Source organism: Lampris incognitus, chromosome 15 (genome assembly GCF_029633865.1).
Source record: "Lampris incognitus isolate fLamInc1 chromosome 15, fLamInc1.hap2, whole genome shotgun sequence".
NCBI lineage: Eukaryota > Metazoa > Chordata > Actinopteri > Lampriformes > Lampridae > Lampris > Lampris incognitus.
In genome coordinates, this window is record NC_079225.1 from 38,578,954 (window position 1) to 38,595,523 (window position 16,570).

General features: G+C 42.9%; 1 protein-coding gene across 1 annotated transcript in view; it reads left to right on the forward strand.

The window, feature by feature from the left end:
* The window catches only part of znf292b (zinc finger protein 292b), a 45,724-nt gene that overhangs the window by 16,606 nt on the left and 12,548 nt on the right, over positions 1–16,570 (forward strand). The window contains exons 2-5 of the mRNA XM_056294215.1: positions 779–933; positions 1,527–1,605; positions 1,852–1,987; positions 8,926–9,128. Of these exons, the coding sequence (XP_056150190.1) occupies positions 779–933; positions 1,527–1,605; positions 1,852–1,987; positions 8,926–9,128 (573 nt within the window). The remainder of the gene's footprint in view (positions 1–778; positions 934–1,526; positions 1,606–1,851; positions 1,988–8,925; positions 9,129–16,570) is intronic.

Here is a 16,570-nt window from a genome sequence, read left to right on the forward strand (position 1 = left end):
GTTTGTGAAATGCTGGTGCAGCCTATGGAAGGCAGAGCAAACAAAGGCAGACAGTACAGACGGGAAAGAAAAGGCAGTGTGAGAAAGCCCTTTAACGATGTAGCATATGACATCACTATATTTTGGCACCTGACATTTTGATTTGCCTCCTAAATATTGTAACATACACAGATAAGTAGACACACTAGCCCTTGGCTAACTGGTTGGACCCTTTAGTCGACTGGTTAACGTTGTCACCTGTGGTGCAGGAGACATGGGTTCGCGTTCCGGCTGTGGCGGTCCTGGGCTGCCCCCCCCAAATTTGCTGCAATATTTTGGGTTTAGGAGCCCAAGCTATATAACTATATATATGTATATATAACTATATATACATATATATAGCATTTTTTTCCAAAACTCATTGGTGTTGTGAGTGCTCAACTAATGAGGAGCGGAATATCAACAAGAGACAGGAAAAAAGATTTTAAGATATTGCAGTGTATTAACCTGCAATGTATTAAAATCATTTTCCTGTATCTGTGTTGATATTTTTTTTCTTTTTTTCTTTCCTTTTTTTCCTGTATCCGTGTTCATATTCCGCTCCTCATTAGTCGAGCACTCAACACCATCGACGGTTTCTGAAAAAAACACTATAAAAAAAGGGGAAATTTTTTTTTATTTTTTTTTTGCCTGGACCCCTGATCTGCCTTAACAAAATGCAAGTCTAGATTCATTCAAAGGAAAGTCCATGTGCCCCAAACTGCCATTTGACTCTCTGGATCACATTGTGTCTCTGCAGACATTATTGGAGTATGCAGGCAGCTGGAAAGTTGAGGACGACCCTCTTCCCTTGGTGGAAGTGTACTCAGTCTCCCTGCTGAGCTACGCCCAGGCCTCTCCGTACCTCTGCCCACAGTGTGAAAATGTTCCTATCGTGGTTGAAAGGCTTTCACTGTGAGTACCTGTGTCATATAACCGATGTTGTGTTGGAGTCATCTTCAGATTACAACTCAAATCTGGTCCCATTCCAATTTTTTCCTCAAATGTGGCATATGAGATTTTTTGTTTTGGTAAATTGTGCACACGAAAAAATATGGAAAAAGGTTTTTTTTTTTTTCTTAAAAGGAAAATTTTATTGATTGCTTTGTGTATGAGCAGTCAGTACTAACAGGTAATTATCAACAGGTATTTATTATTTATTATGAACAGGTATTTATCAATCGCAGCAATTAAATCGTCACTGCGCACTGTAGTGACAGAGAAAGTGGGTTCTCTTGCTCAGAAGCTTTTCCAACTATGCATACATGTACCCACAATGCATCTCAGCTGAAAAAAATCTGAATTGAGCATTATGCCTGCAGTCTGGAGGTAGCCATAGTCACTCTATAGGGTTCAAGGTCATTGTCATTATAGTGAGTTTGCAGAACAATTGGTAACACCTTCCCAATGTCAAAAACACTCATTGAGCAGTCTATTATTACATATTACAGTTAGCAGTGTAAACAGAACCAAAAACTGGTCAGCTTGCTCATATATTTGTTTTGTAGGAGTTTTCTGGAGCTTTTGCTTTCACTGAAAGAGAATGTTCCAGATGGCTTGTGGAAGGAATTCAAGTCATCTGTTCAGGTAAAGTACAAACCTGGTAGTTGAATGAAGCAATATGTATGTGTGCAGATGTAGATTAAAGGTCAAATTGATAACTGCTGTGTTTTGCCAACTATTGAAATAGTTGCACACTGATAATATTGGCTTTAGTTAGGTAGTGAATATTTGGAGTTATTTATTTATTTATTTATTTATTTATTTCTAACTCTGAAAGGTCTGTTTGCTGATTGTCTTTTTGAGTCTTCCACTTTTCTTTTATGAATACAGTGGGCCCATGCCAAGCTACAGGAGAATGGCATCACTCAGCTCTCCATGCTGGCTGTCATGGCCCAGTACACTGGTGTGTGGACCAGCAGTGTCCTGCACAGCATTCTGACCAACCAGGAGTCTCAGAGGGAACAAGGTGAGACGGCGTGTTGAGGCCTTGAAGTGTATCAGGAAATGTTTTGAACAATACTGTTTTCTCATTAGAGTTATAGAATTTGTCACAAAGGAGGGAAAGGAAGTAACAAAATCACAACCCCTTTTCATTTCCAAATTGCATGCTGTTCCAGTCCCACTGCTATTTCAGATATTATGTTGTTGTTTTGAAGAATAATCTCACAGGATTTCCGCAGGGCCTTAAAAAGTCTAAAATCCAATAATCTGAATTTTAGGCCTTAAAATGTCTTAAATACGATTTTGACAGTTCTTAAAATTAGTTGGATTATAAAGTTAGTGTTACTTGAGGTTAATGACATTAAAGTTGCATTAACTTAGTTAATGCAATAAAGTTAAAGTTGCATTAACTGCAGTCTCACTTTTAAATGTGTTTTTGGGGAAATTATGTATTGATCACACTGTAACAAAACTACAAATGAAACCAACATGGAACCAAAGCCACGAATGCAAACTATGCAGCCCAGGCAGAATTTATCAGAGTGGTGTGTCACGATGTGGTCTGTGGGCGAATGTGGCATCTCTTCTCATCAAAAAATATCTACTTCTAGAAGTAATAAGTTAAAATTGGTTCTGTTAACGTTACTGTCATCTAACAGGGGAAAGTGGAAGTTCAACGAGATCTGGCTTGAGAACAACACATTCATTTAGTGCTTGGTTGAAGCCTGTTGAAAATTACGAAACCGGCGGCTACTTCTGCTAGAAAATGCTCAAATTAGGAACTTTGGGTATAAAGGCATTAGTGTTGCATGGGAAGTCAGAAAAACATAAAGCCGCTGTAAAAAGCCACCAGCAAACGCCTGCCATCACCCAGTATTGTTTTGTACTTATATTTGGGAGCATCACCAAAGTCCAGCCCAGCGAGATGCACTCTGCACTAACAACATTAACTGCTGCATCTCCAGTAAGTGACCTCTGGACAACGTTTGGATATACGCCAACATTAAAAACGAAGTTGCTCTGGACTTTACACACAGCAGCTAAACATCAGTTATATAAAAGCAATGAAGACGTAGGTGAGCTGTTTCAAACCATGTTACCTCATTCTGACATCGCTAAAATCCTCAAGTGTGGAAAGGACAAGGCATCTTATACTACGCACGCAATTTGGGTTGGCAGAATTCATTAAGAGAGGCCTCATCTCAAGAGGCTTTTCTGTGAACAAGGAAGTGGAGATTTGCAACATGCAGGAAGATGCTGTTGTTTTAACACACGCTTGTGTGATTGTCACTCTTCATGGGGGGGGGGGGGGTTCCAAGGTTCCCCTCACAAAAGAGCTCCGGACTTCTGTGGCTTCAGACAGGTCCAGGTACCGTGTCCACCTCAATCAAGAGAGAAGGAAGCAGGAGTCTGATGCACAGGGCCAGAAGAGAGAAGCTACAGAGGATTACCTGGAGGAACTAAAAGCAAAGGAAAACCATCCAAGAGGTTTCTGAAAATGTGGCCAGAAACGCAGACAGGTTTGCAGAAGAGGCTGAGGGCAAGGCTGGCAGTCGGATGGTCCAGCTCATGAAAAAGTCAAATGCTCTGAGGAAGAGGCTACAAGGAAAAGGTAGCTGAGCTCAAGAACGTTGAGTTTAGCTTTGCTTTCTTAATCAGAGAACCGCACACTAATTAACCTGGCAGACCTATCTGAGGGCTTACATGTCACCGAGCAACGCGTTGTTTACTGAGACTGATGAGTTTTTAATCTTACGTTTAACATTTTGGAAGCTTGGAAAAACACACTGTTGGCTTCTCCTCCATCTTTGACACACATCACACAAAGCTTAGTCGTCTGATTGGATATGCAGTTAGAAATCCTCTGGACATGGGTCACATTGGGAATGTGGAAATTTGACAGTGCACGCCACTTAAAGTAGTGCTGTCTCAAGCACATCCACTTGCTTCTCTGGAAAACAATGCCTTGGCCTGGCACAAAGCAGTTGTGCGTCATGTGACCATGTGTTTTCCACTTTAGCATACATAAACAGCATCCATCATGTCTTTGAAGGAAAACCTTGCACAGCAAAAGTCCACGGATTGCCCAGATATTTCATAAACACATTTGCAGATACCTGTCATAGCTCTTCAAATTATTACCATCTCCTTTCCAGTGTTTCCCCCCCCCCCTATTTGGCAGCAGGGTACAATTTTTTTGTGATGGCACTGAGGAACAAACTGACACATTTTTCTGTAGATGAAATATACAGTTCCCTTATTTAAAAATTGACATCTTGTGTCCGTAGTCAAAGAAATTGAATCAGTTCATCTAGACACAACATTTATTGAGAGAAACGTTTCATCACTCATCTAAGTGACCTTTTCACCTTCTAAACTGACTGCAGGTACCCCCACCCTTATAAACAATGCAGTGGCATAACAGCCAAAAATAATGATCGGTTTCATATGCAAATTGCCGTGAGCATTAACTAGAGTTTCAATGTCAATGTGTGCTATTCACAAAGGATTTGGGAGTAGCTGAAATCACAGCATTGTAAAGTGGCGACAGATGTACTCTTAGCCCCCCCCCCCCCCCAGTTTAGAGATGGTCGTTTCCTCTTTACATGGATGGCTTCTTTGACTCTCCCTGTTCATTGAAACGCTAGTTAATACTCATGGCAATTTGCATATGAAACCGATCATTTTTGGTTGTCATACCACTGTATATATAAGGGTGGGGATACCTGCAGTCAGTTTAGAAGGAAGAGGTCACTTGTGCCCCTGTTCCACTGCATGGTACTGGCTCAACTCGACTCTACTCTATTTGACTGTACTTGCTTTACTTTTTGGGATTTCATTATCCACTGAAGAGGTCACTTAGATGAGTGATGAAACTTTTCTCTCAAACGTTGTATACAGATGAACTGATTCAACTTTGTGATTTACTTACCAGGATTATTGAGCATGCATAAAGACCTTTTGTCTGAAGATTTTAATGTCTTGAACCTCTCTTTACTTTACATTTTATAAAAATACACACGCACACGCATTGCATATTTGATCATCCTAGATTAGAATAACCTGAATTATGGTATCAAAGAAGGTTGAATCAGTTCATCTGGATACAACATTTATTGACAGATATGTTTCATCACTCATCTAAGTGATATCTTCAGTCTAAACTGACTGCAGGTATCCCCGCCCCTAAAAAACAATACAGTCGCATAACGACTGAAACCAATGCCCGGTTTCATGTGCAAATATGGCCATGACCATTAATTAGTATTTCAGTGGCCATGTGTACTGTTCTGAGGATTTGGGAATGTTTGCAATCACAGCAATGTAAAATGGCTCAAAATATCTTGATGCATGCTCAATAATCCAGGTAAGAAAATCAAAGAAGGTTGGATCGGATAAGTTTATTGACAGATACGTTTCATTACTCAACTAAGTGACCTCAAAACTGACTGCAGGTATCCCCACCCCTTATAAACAATACAGTTGCATAATGACCGAAACCAACGACCATAATTATGGGAGAATTACATTCTTAAGGGCACAGATACACCAAACCGATTAGCGGTGACGAAAGCCAACTGTTGCGTCGCCTGCCGTCTCGGCCAAAAAGTAGCACTTGAACACACTGCAAAGACTACAGCCGACAGCCAACTAGCATCTACGTTCTGTGCTGATTCGCTAAGCTGAGCAGCCAATCAAAGTGATCTCTCTCACCGACGGGCTGCACTGATTCAACATGCTGAATCGGCCGAAAAGCTGCCGACAGGGGTCCGACTAGTGCCAACGGTGCAGGACACACCGCATGCAGGACACACCGCAAAAACTAGGGTCACAGACACTCACGGACTGCCCGACATTGGCCGACAACCAATTGTCGGCTTGGTGTGTTAGGGCCCTTAGATTGCCTCTCTTTTTCAGTGGAAGAGTTCTTGGCTTTAGAGGGGCCTGCCCTTTTGGAGATGAGAGTAAAAGCAACTTATTCAGGGAATTAAGAGACATGTTCAGGGTGAAAACTAAATCAAGGGTGTGCCCACGGTTATGTGTGGGGCCAGTGACATGCTTTACAAGGTTAAAAGATTTAGAAATATGTTAAAAAAATCTGTGACAAATGAGTTAAAAGGATTATCGCCATGAATGTTAAAATCACCAACTGTAATGGCGCTATCAAATTTAAGAACAAGAGAGGCTAATAGCTCAGAACTCATTGAGAAAACCTGTGGATGGATTTGGGGGGGGGGGGTGTCGATAAATGATTATACAGTAAATTGGGTTGTCACACGGTGTTTTAAAAGTTAAGATTTCAGAACTATTGAAAGATCCAAACGTAAAAGGAATACAAGTGTAATGGTTCTTAAAAGCAGCTACTATACCCCTACCACGACCTGTTAACCTGAGTGGGCAGAGCTCCACTAGAGGGGAGCGCTCCCCAGGTTTAAGCCAGGTCTCAGTAAGAAATAGAAAGTCAAGGTTGAGGGAAGTAATTAAATAATTGAGAATGAAAGATTTATTTGACATGGACTGGGCATTTAAAAGAGCAAAAACAGTTGGAATAAGGGGCTTAGTAGGACTGGAATAACTACAGCAGACTGCCTTGATGCATGCTCAATAATCCAGGTAAGAAAACGACCGAACCGAGTTACCGGTTTCGGCTGTCAGGCACTGTCTTGTACTGTATTGTTTATAAGGGGGTGGGGGTACCTGCAGTCAGTTTAGACTGAAGATGTCACTTAGTTGAGTGATGAAACATATCTGTCAATACACATTGTGTCTAGGTGAACTGATTCAACCTTCTTTGATGAACTACAGCAGACTAATCAAATTATCTGGCCTGACAGTTGAAGACACATAATGGAAAGGGTAGTGGATATTACATGGTGGCCTAATCCCAACAGGAATATTGTAAGAGCCATGGGATGAGAGAGAACTCACCTCTAGAAGAGCTGGATTACACAGGGCAACAGGAGACATCATGTTTTACGTTACAAAGTTTGTTTTGGTTTTTTTATCTGCACCTATAGAACTAACCTGGGGGACTGTGTGGAGTGTAACTAGTCATCCATGAATACAGGACCACACAGCGTTGTGAAACTTGGCCGCTAACATGCAGCTATCCAACTTGTTGGGGTGGATACCGTCTCTTCTAAAAAAGGAAACGCTTTCCCAGAACAGATCAAAATTGTCAATGAAGTCCAAATTATGAGCTCTGTCGGTGGACTGGAGCCAAGTGTGGAGGCTGGGGATTCTGCTGAAGCGCCCTACTCCATGGGCCGCTGTGGAAATAGGACCGGGAATAAAAACAGATTTTCCAGAAGAACTTAAAAGGTTGTTAAAATCCGTTTTAGTTTGTTCGGACTGCTGACAAGCTGCATTGTTAATCCCTACATGCACTATCACTCGGTTGGTAGAGGATGGGAGCGAGCTAAGCAGCCCAGGGAACTGAGCCAGGATGGCGGGACCGTGGCTCCAGGGAAATAGTGTGTAGCTGTGTTAAAGAAATGGATGTTCCTGATTATGGAATCCCCCACTACTAATGTAGTTGGGAAGAAGAGGGGACGAGGAGCTGACGGCTGTGGGTTCTCAAAGCTGGAGACAGAATAATCTGTTTCTGCAGGCTGTTAAGGCTGATGAAGGGGTGTCTGAGCTGGCAAATGTTGTGACAAAGCAGCGACAACAGACCTGCAAGAGGGATTCCCTGCTGACTCGGGGCAAGGAAGACTTCCATTTCTGAGCACAGCCTCTCTGAGTCTTACGACGGGAAGTCATTGACTGGGATGAGGGCCGATGATTTGGCTTTGCAGTGGAGTGGCAAGTTACCTGAACATTGCTAGCCACAGGAGGTGTGGAAGCTGCAGTGTCGGCACACATAGTTGTAGGAGAGGGTTTTGGAACAGGAGCATCAGCTGGGTTGACTGGGGTGTCATCAGACAGTGTCCTGTAGCAGTTGAAGAGCCTTAGGCGAGGGGGAGAGGCAGCTCCGTCTGAGTCTCTCTTACGACTGCAGAACACCACTTCGGCCCAGGACGACTGGTGGTTAGGTGTCGAGCAGGAAGCAAGCCGTGGGCTAACTGTGGCATTAGCATTGTGCTCACTGACAGGCAGCTCATCCAGAATAAGAAACTTGTTCTCCAGCCGAACCTCTATTGAGACATTAGTGGAACTGTGCTTGTTGTGTCTGACTCTTCTTTTACCCTGGACGTCTGTCCAGAGCTCAGGGTTTGACACAGTGGAGGTAGAACAGGTCTTTGATCTTGCTCCTTGGTTTAGCTAGTAGCATATATCCAGATCCGATGTGATGTCGGTCTCAAGCGGGTTCAGGCCGGACCAGGGAATAGTGTCTGCATAGTCGTTGGCGCTGGGCTCATTATGTCTGTAAGCCGCTGTGCAGTGCGTTTCATGTCCCCTGGTTCTAATCCTCAGCCGGTTCTGGGATGTCAGCTTGGGAAGCAGCAAATGATGTCAATAAGTTTTTCGTCCTCTTGTATTTGGTAGAGCAAATGATTCGTTTTTCAAGCTCTGTAATCCTTCTGGCTGGGCGTGAAACAGCTGGTGCATTCAGTGGAGGGAGAAGAGAGGGGGTGGTCTTTTTCCCAAGGCCAGAAGACTGAAAATGGGAACACGGCTGTATTTACAGAAATCAAACAAAAAGCTCAGTGAAGAAGTATAAATAAATAAAAATAAAAATGCCGATTACAGCCACAGCAGAGGGCTGAGCCCATGCAGTTTTCGCCACACACAGCAAAATCACTACAGAGTCGGGAGACTCCAGTGTGATCAAATCCGTGCAACAATCGATGATCCGATAGAATCCAGAACATAGTACAGGCAAACCATAGAATTAATTAAAGTTGTGGCTAAAAACTAGATAAAAATATCAATTTATGGCAGACCTTCTAATGACCTTCCGAAACAACGACCAGAATTATGGTAGGACTACATTCTTAAGATTGCCTCTCTCTCTTTCAGTGGAAGAGTTCTTGGCTTTAGAGGGGCCTGTCCTATTGGAGATGAGAGTGAAGCAACTCATAAAGGGGAACCACATGGTACAGGCATCGCTGTTAGCCAAGATGTGCTGCGAGTACTCTGCCTTTGAGGGGAAGGGACACTTCAAGCAGATGCACCTTGTCTGCCTCTGTGCTACCTCAGAACGGGATCAGCTGATGGAGGAGGTGAGTTGTGTTGGTTTGTTGGCCTTTTTGAAGTTGGCTCCTTATTATTATCTTTTTATATATATATATATATATATATATATATATATATATATATATATATATATATATACATATATATACATATATATACATATATGAGAAAGAGGTAAGCGTAACCAACCACAGTTTTAGAAATGTCTCTTCACTACACTGGATTCCTGGCATACAGCTGTTTTACCCTGCACTCACCAAAAGTGTTGTAAGCGACTAAAGCAGCTGGTAGTTTTTGGTGTGAGCACAGGTTTAGAATAACAAAATAGTCTAATCTGAAGCATTTTCATTCTCATAGAAGCAACATCCACTCTTCATGGGTGCTGCTCACAACATTTTAATGGGACCTAGGTTTCATTCATCATTTAAGCCATGATAGATCTCCATTTTTGAAAATGCGAAGCTCACAATAGAGTCACATAAGTCATTTATTTTATGTTTATTGAGAATATGTTTTGAATAGGAGCAAAATCTGATTTGGAGCAACTTTTTGCAGTTGATAGTCCATCCCAACCATCTGTAAACCTGGACACTGTAAACACACTTGCAAGGGCAGTAAGTCCTGTAGCCCAGTAGTCACATGGTGTTAGCTATAGCCACGTTCTCCCAGAGACAGGGGTAGATGTAGCAAGGAAAATGGATTTGCAAAAGTGCAAAATAGTAAGTTTAAGTTAATGGAAAGCATGATTTGGGACCATTTTTTAAATGAATGTGTCATGACATGTCTGACTGTACTGTAAGCTTCCCGTTCTCAGGAAGGAGCTATATCATGTTTGTTTTTGTTTTTTTGGGGGTTTTTTTATGCTTAAACAATTGCCTCTGTTGAAGACAATTAACTCTGTTAAAGCACAGAGAGAAGAGTCCACAAAGTGGATTGTCTCACAGTGCTTGAATGATTAGTGGGGTTTTTTATCTGTACTATTCTAAATGATGCCCAACAACATTTCAACGAGGTCCAGATTCAATCATTTTCAACCTTTAACACTTAATCTGAAGAGGGCAGGATGTTGTGTTGCTGTAAAAGCCCTTTGAGGCAAATTTGTAATTTGTGATATTGGGCTATACAAATAAAATTGACTTCACTTGACTTGACTACCTGGCTCAGTATTTGGATCAGCTTCTCTAATCATTTCTATGGTGAATATGATAACATAGTGTAATCTGGCTTGTTTGTTGACACTGGTAATTGGGCCATCAGCAAAGTTACATGGATGCATTTATGAAAGCACTGCTCACATCAAGTATCCCTTGGCATAAAATGGCAGAATATGTTTGGTTGTAAAAATAACTATTTGAATATCATATGATCATAGATCTGCACATCGCAGCACAAGAGCTCTTTGTGATGTTGTGCTGGGTACGAGTAAGAAGATTATGTGGGAGACACGGCTCAATAGAGAACAGACGTGACTCATAGAAAACGATTTTCTCAAGTGCTCTACACTGTGAACTAGTTTGAGGGTGTGCAGGTATAGGGCAGTAAGGTGTCTCGGATGAATGATGCCTAATTTTCCCCCCTGTTGGTTGCAGGGCCATGGCACCAATTTCCCGGGGAAAAAAAGACACACATGATGTATTTAACAGGATCTGAAGGACGAAAAAGATTATAGAGAATGCACAAATTATTATTAGTAAGAGGTTATTATGTGAATATACTGAGAATTTTGACCAGCCATCCTTGCTATTAACCCGTTAAGCTCCAACATTAGGACATTGTGAAACTTCTCATCTCAGGGTTACTCTTTTTTTCTTTTTTTTTTCAAAATGGCATTAGCCTTAAGTATTTGTCGGCAGTGTGTTTGTGCCTTTCATGTCGAAAAACCACTGGAGGTATGAAACCGTCTGTCAACACCACACACAAGTTTTTCTTGATGCCGCTCTACCTGTAGCAACATTTTTGCCTTGTTTCGCAGACACATCCAGTGCACTACACTTTATGGTGCCTGTGATCAAATCTTACAAGAAAACAAAGCCAATCCATTCACATGATTGGCTTACCATCATGTTTTTTGTCATTCATTTGATTGGATAAGAGCACCTTAATGTGTTTTGGTTGGATGATGGATAAAAGGGTATTCACGCTGTGGAGCTACTTGTACAGCACAGTTTTCTAAATGGTAGGATTTCACAATGGTATGAGAATGTCCTGTAAGTGATAAAAATGGTACAGTTAATGTGACACTACCAAGTCAGCTTAACGTAGGTTTCACTCGGTCATCTTACTTCTGTCAGCTCAGTTTCAAGTGTGACAGCCACTTAAGCCAGCTTAAGTAGCTGTTGTGGTTGCTAACTCCTAATCTCTTCTTCTATCATTGCATGAAAATTGGAAATATTTTACTTAAAATCTTGAGTAATCTCACTACAAATTAACCTATGACCAAAGAAGCAGATACATGTTCCTGAACTTTGACCTTTCACCAAACAATCTCCTCAATAGGTTAGTTCACCGTTGTCATGGCATCCGCTTCCTAATGTCTCATTCTGTCACTGGTACAAATTTGGTAACATTTTACTGCACTACCTTGGAGAAAAACAAATTCAATTTGTCCACCAAGACGATAAAAAATACAAATGCAGTTTGTTTGTTTTTTGAGGATCATGTAAATCAAATCAACAATCTGTATACTTAAGTCTTTTTTAAAGTATGGCCATTCATTTAATAATGTTCTTCATAATTTTGGTTGATCCTTGTTATTGTTTCCACTTCCTACTTTATATTTAAAAGTATCTTTCCTTAACCACCTCTGACAAATCCATCCAGCCATTATTCGAACCGCTTATCCTGCTGTCAAGGTCGCGGGGATGCTGGAACCTATCCCAGCAGTCATTGGGCGGCAGGCGGGGAGACACCCTGGACAGGCTGCCAGGCCATCACACAGGGCCGACATATACACACACACACATTCATACCTAGGGACAATTTAGTACGGCCGATTCACCTGACCTACATGTCTTTGGACTGTGGGAGGAAACCGGAGCCCCGAGAGGAAACCCACGCAGACACAGGGAGAACCTGCAAACTCCACACCGAGGACAACCCAGGAGGACCCCCAAGGTTGGACTACCCCGGGACTCGAACCCAGGACCTTCTTGCTGTGAGGCAACCGCACTAACCACTGCGCCACCATGCCACGCCTTTGACAAATCTCCTTTTAAAATCAGCAACAATGAAACAAATCAACTGGTCTTGGAGGGGAGTTTGAATTGGGATTTCTCCAAGTCGATGCAGTAAAATGTTACCAAATTTGCCAAATACCAAATAAATGTACTTTGTCATGTCACATTAATTACAAATTTTATCATTTACAGATGTAATAATTCTGATAGCATTATGAGAAAACTGTGCTATATACAAGTAGTTTCAACACCTTGAACATTTTTCTCTGTCATCCAACCACAATATATTAATGTGCTCTTATCCAATCAAATGATTGACAAAGATGATGGTAAGCCAATCGTGACTGGCTATGCTTCGTTTTGTTATAAGATTTTATCAGTTTAGTAAGACACCATAAAGTGTAGTGCATTGGAAGTGTCTGCAAAACAATGCAAAAATGTTTCATCTAAGCCCAACAATAGATGTAACAAACACACCAGACTGCCTACAGAGCTAAGAGGTTATTTTATCTTTGGGTTTCCACAAACAGGCACTGTGGGATGACTCCACCCTAATACTGTTAGCACATCGGGAACAGCAATCTTTAGGAATTATCTGATAACCTATTGGCAAAGTAAAATATACAACCGGTCAAACATGAGGAAAAAGAACAAAGCAAACCGATGTCGGCATTGTGTTCATAAAAGAACACGCATATATTTATCTTTCGGGACCTTTGCCTCGCTCTGAAGGCCCTTGCCCTAATTACACAAACAAATATCCTATCTACAAGAACACATATATCCAAACTAGAAAAACATATATCCAACAAATCAAAAAAAATAATTTTTTTTTCACTGTCCAAGAGAGCAAACACCAGGATGACTGTCAGATCTGCTGGTCTGCATAGGCTAGCAGTTAGCTTAGCCTGCCCCGCTTCCGCGTCCTGTCAGACCGACCTCAATGTTTCCTCCTTGGCACAGCTCCGGGTAGGGCCGTGGTCCCTGGGTCCACAGGACGCAGCAGACCAGGCTCCCCCAGCCGATCCAACACCAGCTCTCCCAGACGCCTTCGACACACCTCCCCACACTCCACATGGCGACACCAAAAACAGTCAACGCTAGGCGAGACCATCGCCAGACCACCCTCAGTGTTATCGGAACTGCCAGTCAGCATGGGCTAGCAGTTAGCTTAGCCTGCCCCGCTTCCGCGTCCTGTCAGACCGCCCTCAGTGTTTCCTCTTCAGGCACAGCTCCAGGCAGGGCCGTGGTCCCTGGGCCCACAGGACTCAGCAGACCAAGCTCTCCCAACCATCAAACGAAGACACAAGCCTAGATGCAGATGTGGACAAGGACACTGCATGGACGGTACTGGGTGAGGCCGCTGCAAACATGAATTCGCACTGCCATCTTCCCACACCGGAAGCAGGAGGAAATATATCTTAATATTCTGCTCCTCATTTGTTGAGCACTTGTATCAACACCACTGATGGTTTCCAGAAAAAAAATCATATTTTTTTTTTTTCCTTGAGTGGTGGATAAGATTTTGAACCTATCTGCCAAGTTTGGAACAATAGCTATAAGGGTTTCTGAGACCCAGATGCTTTTAGGGCAGAATAATAATAACAATAATCCTAACAGATACAATAGGGTTCCAGCACCAGCAGCTTTGCTGCTTGGGCCCCAAATGGTGATACGAATAATAATAATCCTAACCGATACAACAGGGTTCCGATACAACAGGGTTCCAGCAGCTTCGCTGCTTGGACCCCTCATAATGCCTTAAATATTTTACAGACTATACATAGTATTGTGTGGATAGGGATACCCTAGAAAGTTGGTGTTTTGAGTAATGAAGGTTCTGTGACAGTAATGAAGAGACGGGACTGGACTGTAGGATAAAATTAGATCACCAGTGTGACCCTTTCTGTAAATAGTACCGTGCCTCCAAGCATGTTGCAGCTGTCCTTTTTATCTGTTACATGGATCATCCACAAGATGGCAGGCTGCACTAAAAAGCCTCCTTGATGCTTGCTAAATCCAGGTCCGTCTTCAGTAATATAAACATACTGTACTGGAGAACTGGTAATTAACTGTAATCCCTTAATTATGCAAAAAAAATGTGACGTTCAACTCGTCCCCTTTTGGTGAATTCACCATTTTGAATAGAGACTGCAATCCATGTGGATTGTGTGGATCCATAATGGGTTTTACTGCAGGTTTGAAAAGCAAACTTTCACACCCCTCACCCTCTCCAGCCACAATACACAACCAACTGTACTCCCGGCCAGCCATTCTTCCCTCCCCACCGATTCTCAACCTGCACTAAGGATCTGTGTTGAGGACATGTGCCAGCTCTTCTAGAGACAGAAAACCAGGAAGGCACCGGGCCCAGAGGGCATGTCACACACACACATCCCCCCCCCCATCTTAAAGTCTGTGCTGACCAGCTGGCCCCCATTTTCACACTGATGTTCAACAGATCACTGGAGCTGTGTGAAGTCCCCTCCTGCTTCAAGAGCTCCAATATCATCCCAGTCCCCAAGAAACCTTGTATCACAGGATTAAATAACTACAGGCCCGTTGCCCTAACGTCTATGGTCATGAAATCCTTCCAGAGACTGGTGTTGGCCCACTGAAAGGAAATCACAGGCCCCCTGCTCGATCTCCTACAGTTTGACTACCGAGCAAACAGGTCAATGGATGATGCAGTCAACATGGGATTGCACAACATCTTCCAACACCTCAACTCCCCAGGGACATATGCAAGGGTCCTGTTTGTGGACTTCAGCTCAGCGTTCAACACCATCATCCCAGATATCCTCCACTCCAAACTCACCTGGCTCACTGTACCAGCAGCCCCCATCTGCCAGTGGATTAAAAACTTCCTGACTGACAGGAGGCATCTGGTGAGGCTGGGGGAAAATCACATCCAGCACCCGGACAATCAGCACTGGCGCCCCCCAGGGATGTGTGCTCTCCCCTCTACTATTCTCCCTCTACACAAATGACTGCACCTCAGGTGACCCGTCTGTTAAACTCCTGAAGTTTGCGGATGACACAACCATCATTGGCTTTATCCAGGATGGTGACATGTCTGCATATAGACAGGAGGTTGATCGCTGGCCCTCTGGTGCAGCCATAGCAACCTGGAGCAGAACATGCTCAAAACAGTGGAGATGACAGTGGACTAAAGGAGGAATACTCAACCATACTCAACAGCACGGTATCTACGGTGAAAACCTACAGATTTCTGGGCTCCACAATCTCCCAGGACCTAAGGTGGGCCTCCAACATACATGCTATCGTCAAAAAGGCCCAACAGAGGATGTACTTTCTCCGCCAGCTCAAGAAATTCAACCTGCCTCAAGAACTGTTGATTTAGTTCCACACTGCTATAATCCCGTCTGTCCTCTGCACATCCATCACTGTCTGCTTTGGATTGGCCACCAAACAGGACAGGGACAGACTACAACGGACAGTTACTAGGTCTGCAGAGAAAATCATTGGTGCCAACCTGCCCTCCATTCAGGACTTAAACACCTCCAGACTCAGGAAACGGGCAGGCAACATCAATTTGCAGACCCATCACACCCTGGTCACCACCTGTTCCAACTCCTCCTGTCTGGCAGGTGCTACAAAGCACTGTACCCCAAAGCAGCCAGATATAAAAACAGTTTATTCCCGTGGGCTGTCATTCAAATGAACAGTTAAAGACGCAATAGGTGGCTGTTGATTTTGGGCAGAACTTCGAAATATTTTCAAACTGAATTCGACACCGCCCTTCCCAATCAGAAAGCATCAAGCCCCGAAAACACATGCACGCGTCGGACACGCCAGCTGATTGAAGCGAAAGCATTTCACCTGAGACAAGCATCATTCTCAGCGGAGCCAAATTAGCTGTACCGAATGGATGTCACACACATAAGAGAAAACTAACTTTGTTATTATAATGAACATAAACAACGTCCGATGGAGAGGACATGTCCGTGGTCAGAGCTATGCCCGTGCAACAGCGTGGACAGCCGTGTCACTGAGGGTTTGATAGACAGCCCGCTTATCCGAATCATTTGACTTGGTCGTTTGTTTGATTGGATGTTGTTGTTTTAGCTCCTGCCCCTTACAGGAACAACGGATTTTTTTCATTTCAGTGTCAAACATCTTGTTGTTTTTTTTTAGTACTATCGATTACTGTCGAGATATAATAAGACATTTAAAATTTTGCCAAAAATCAGCAGCCACCTATAGCTCCTTTAACACTATCAAATAAATCCAACCGTTTTGTATATAATATACTGTACTGTACATTGTAT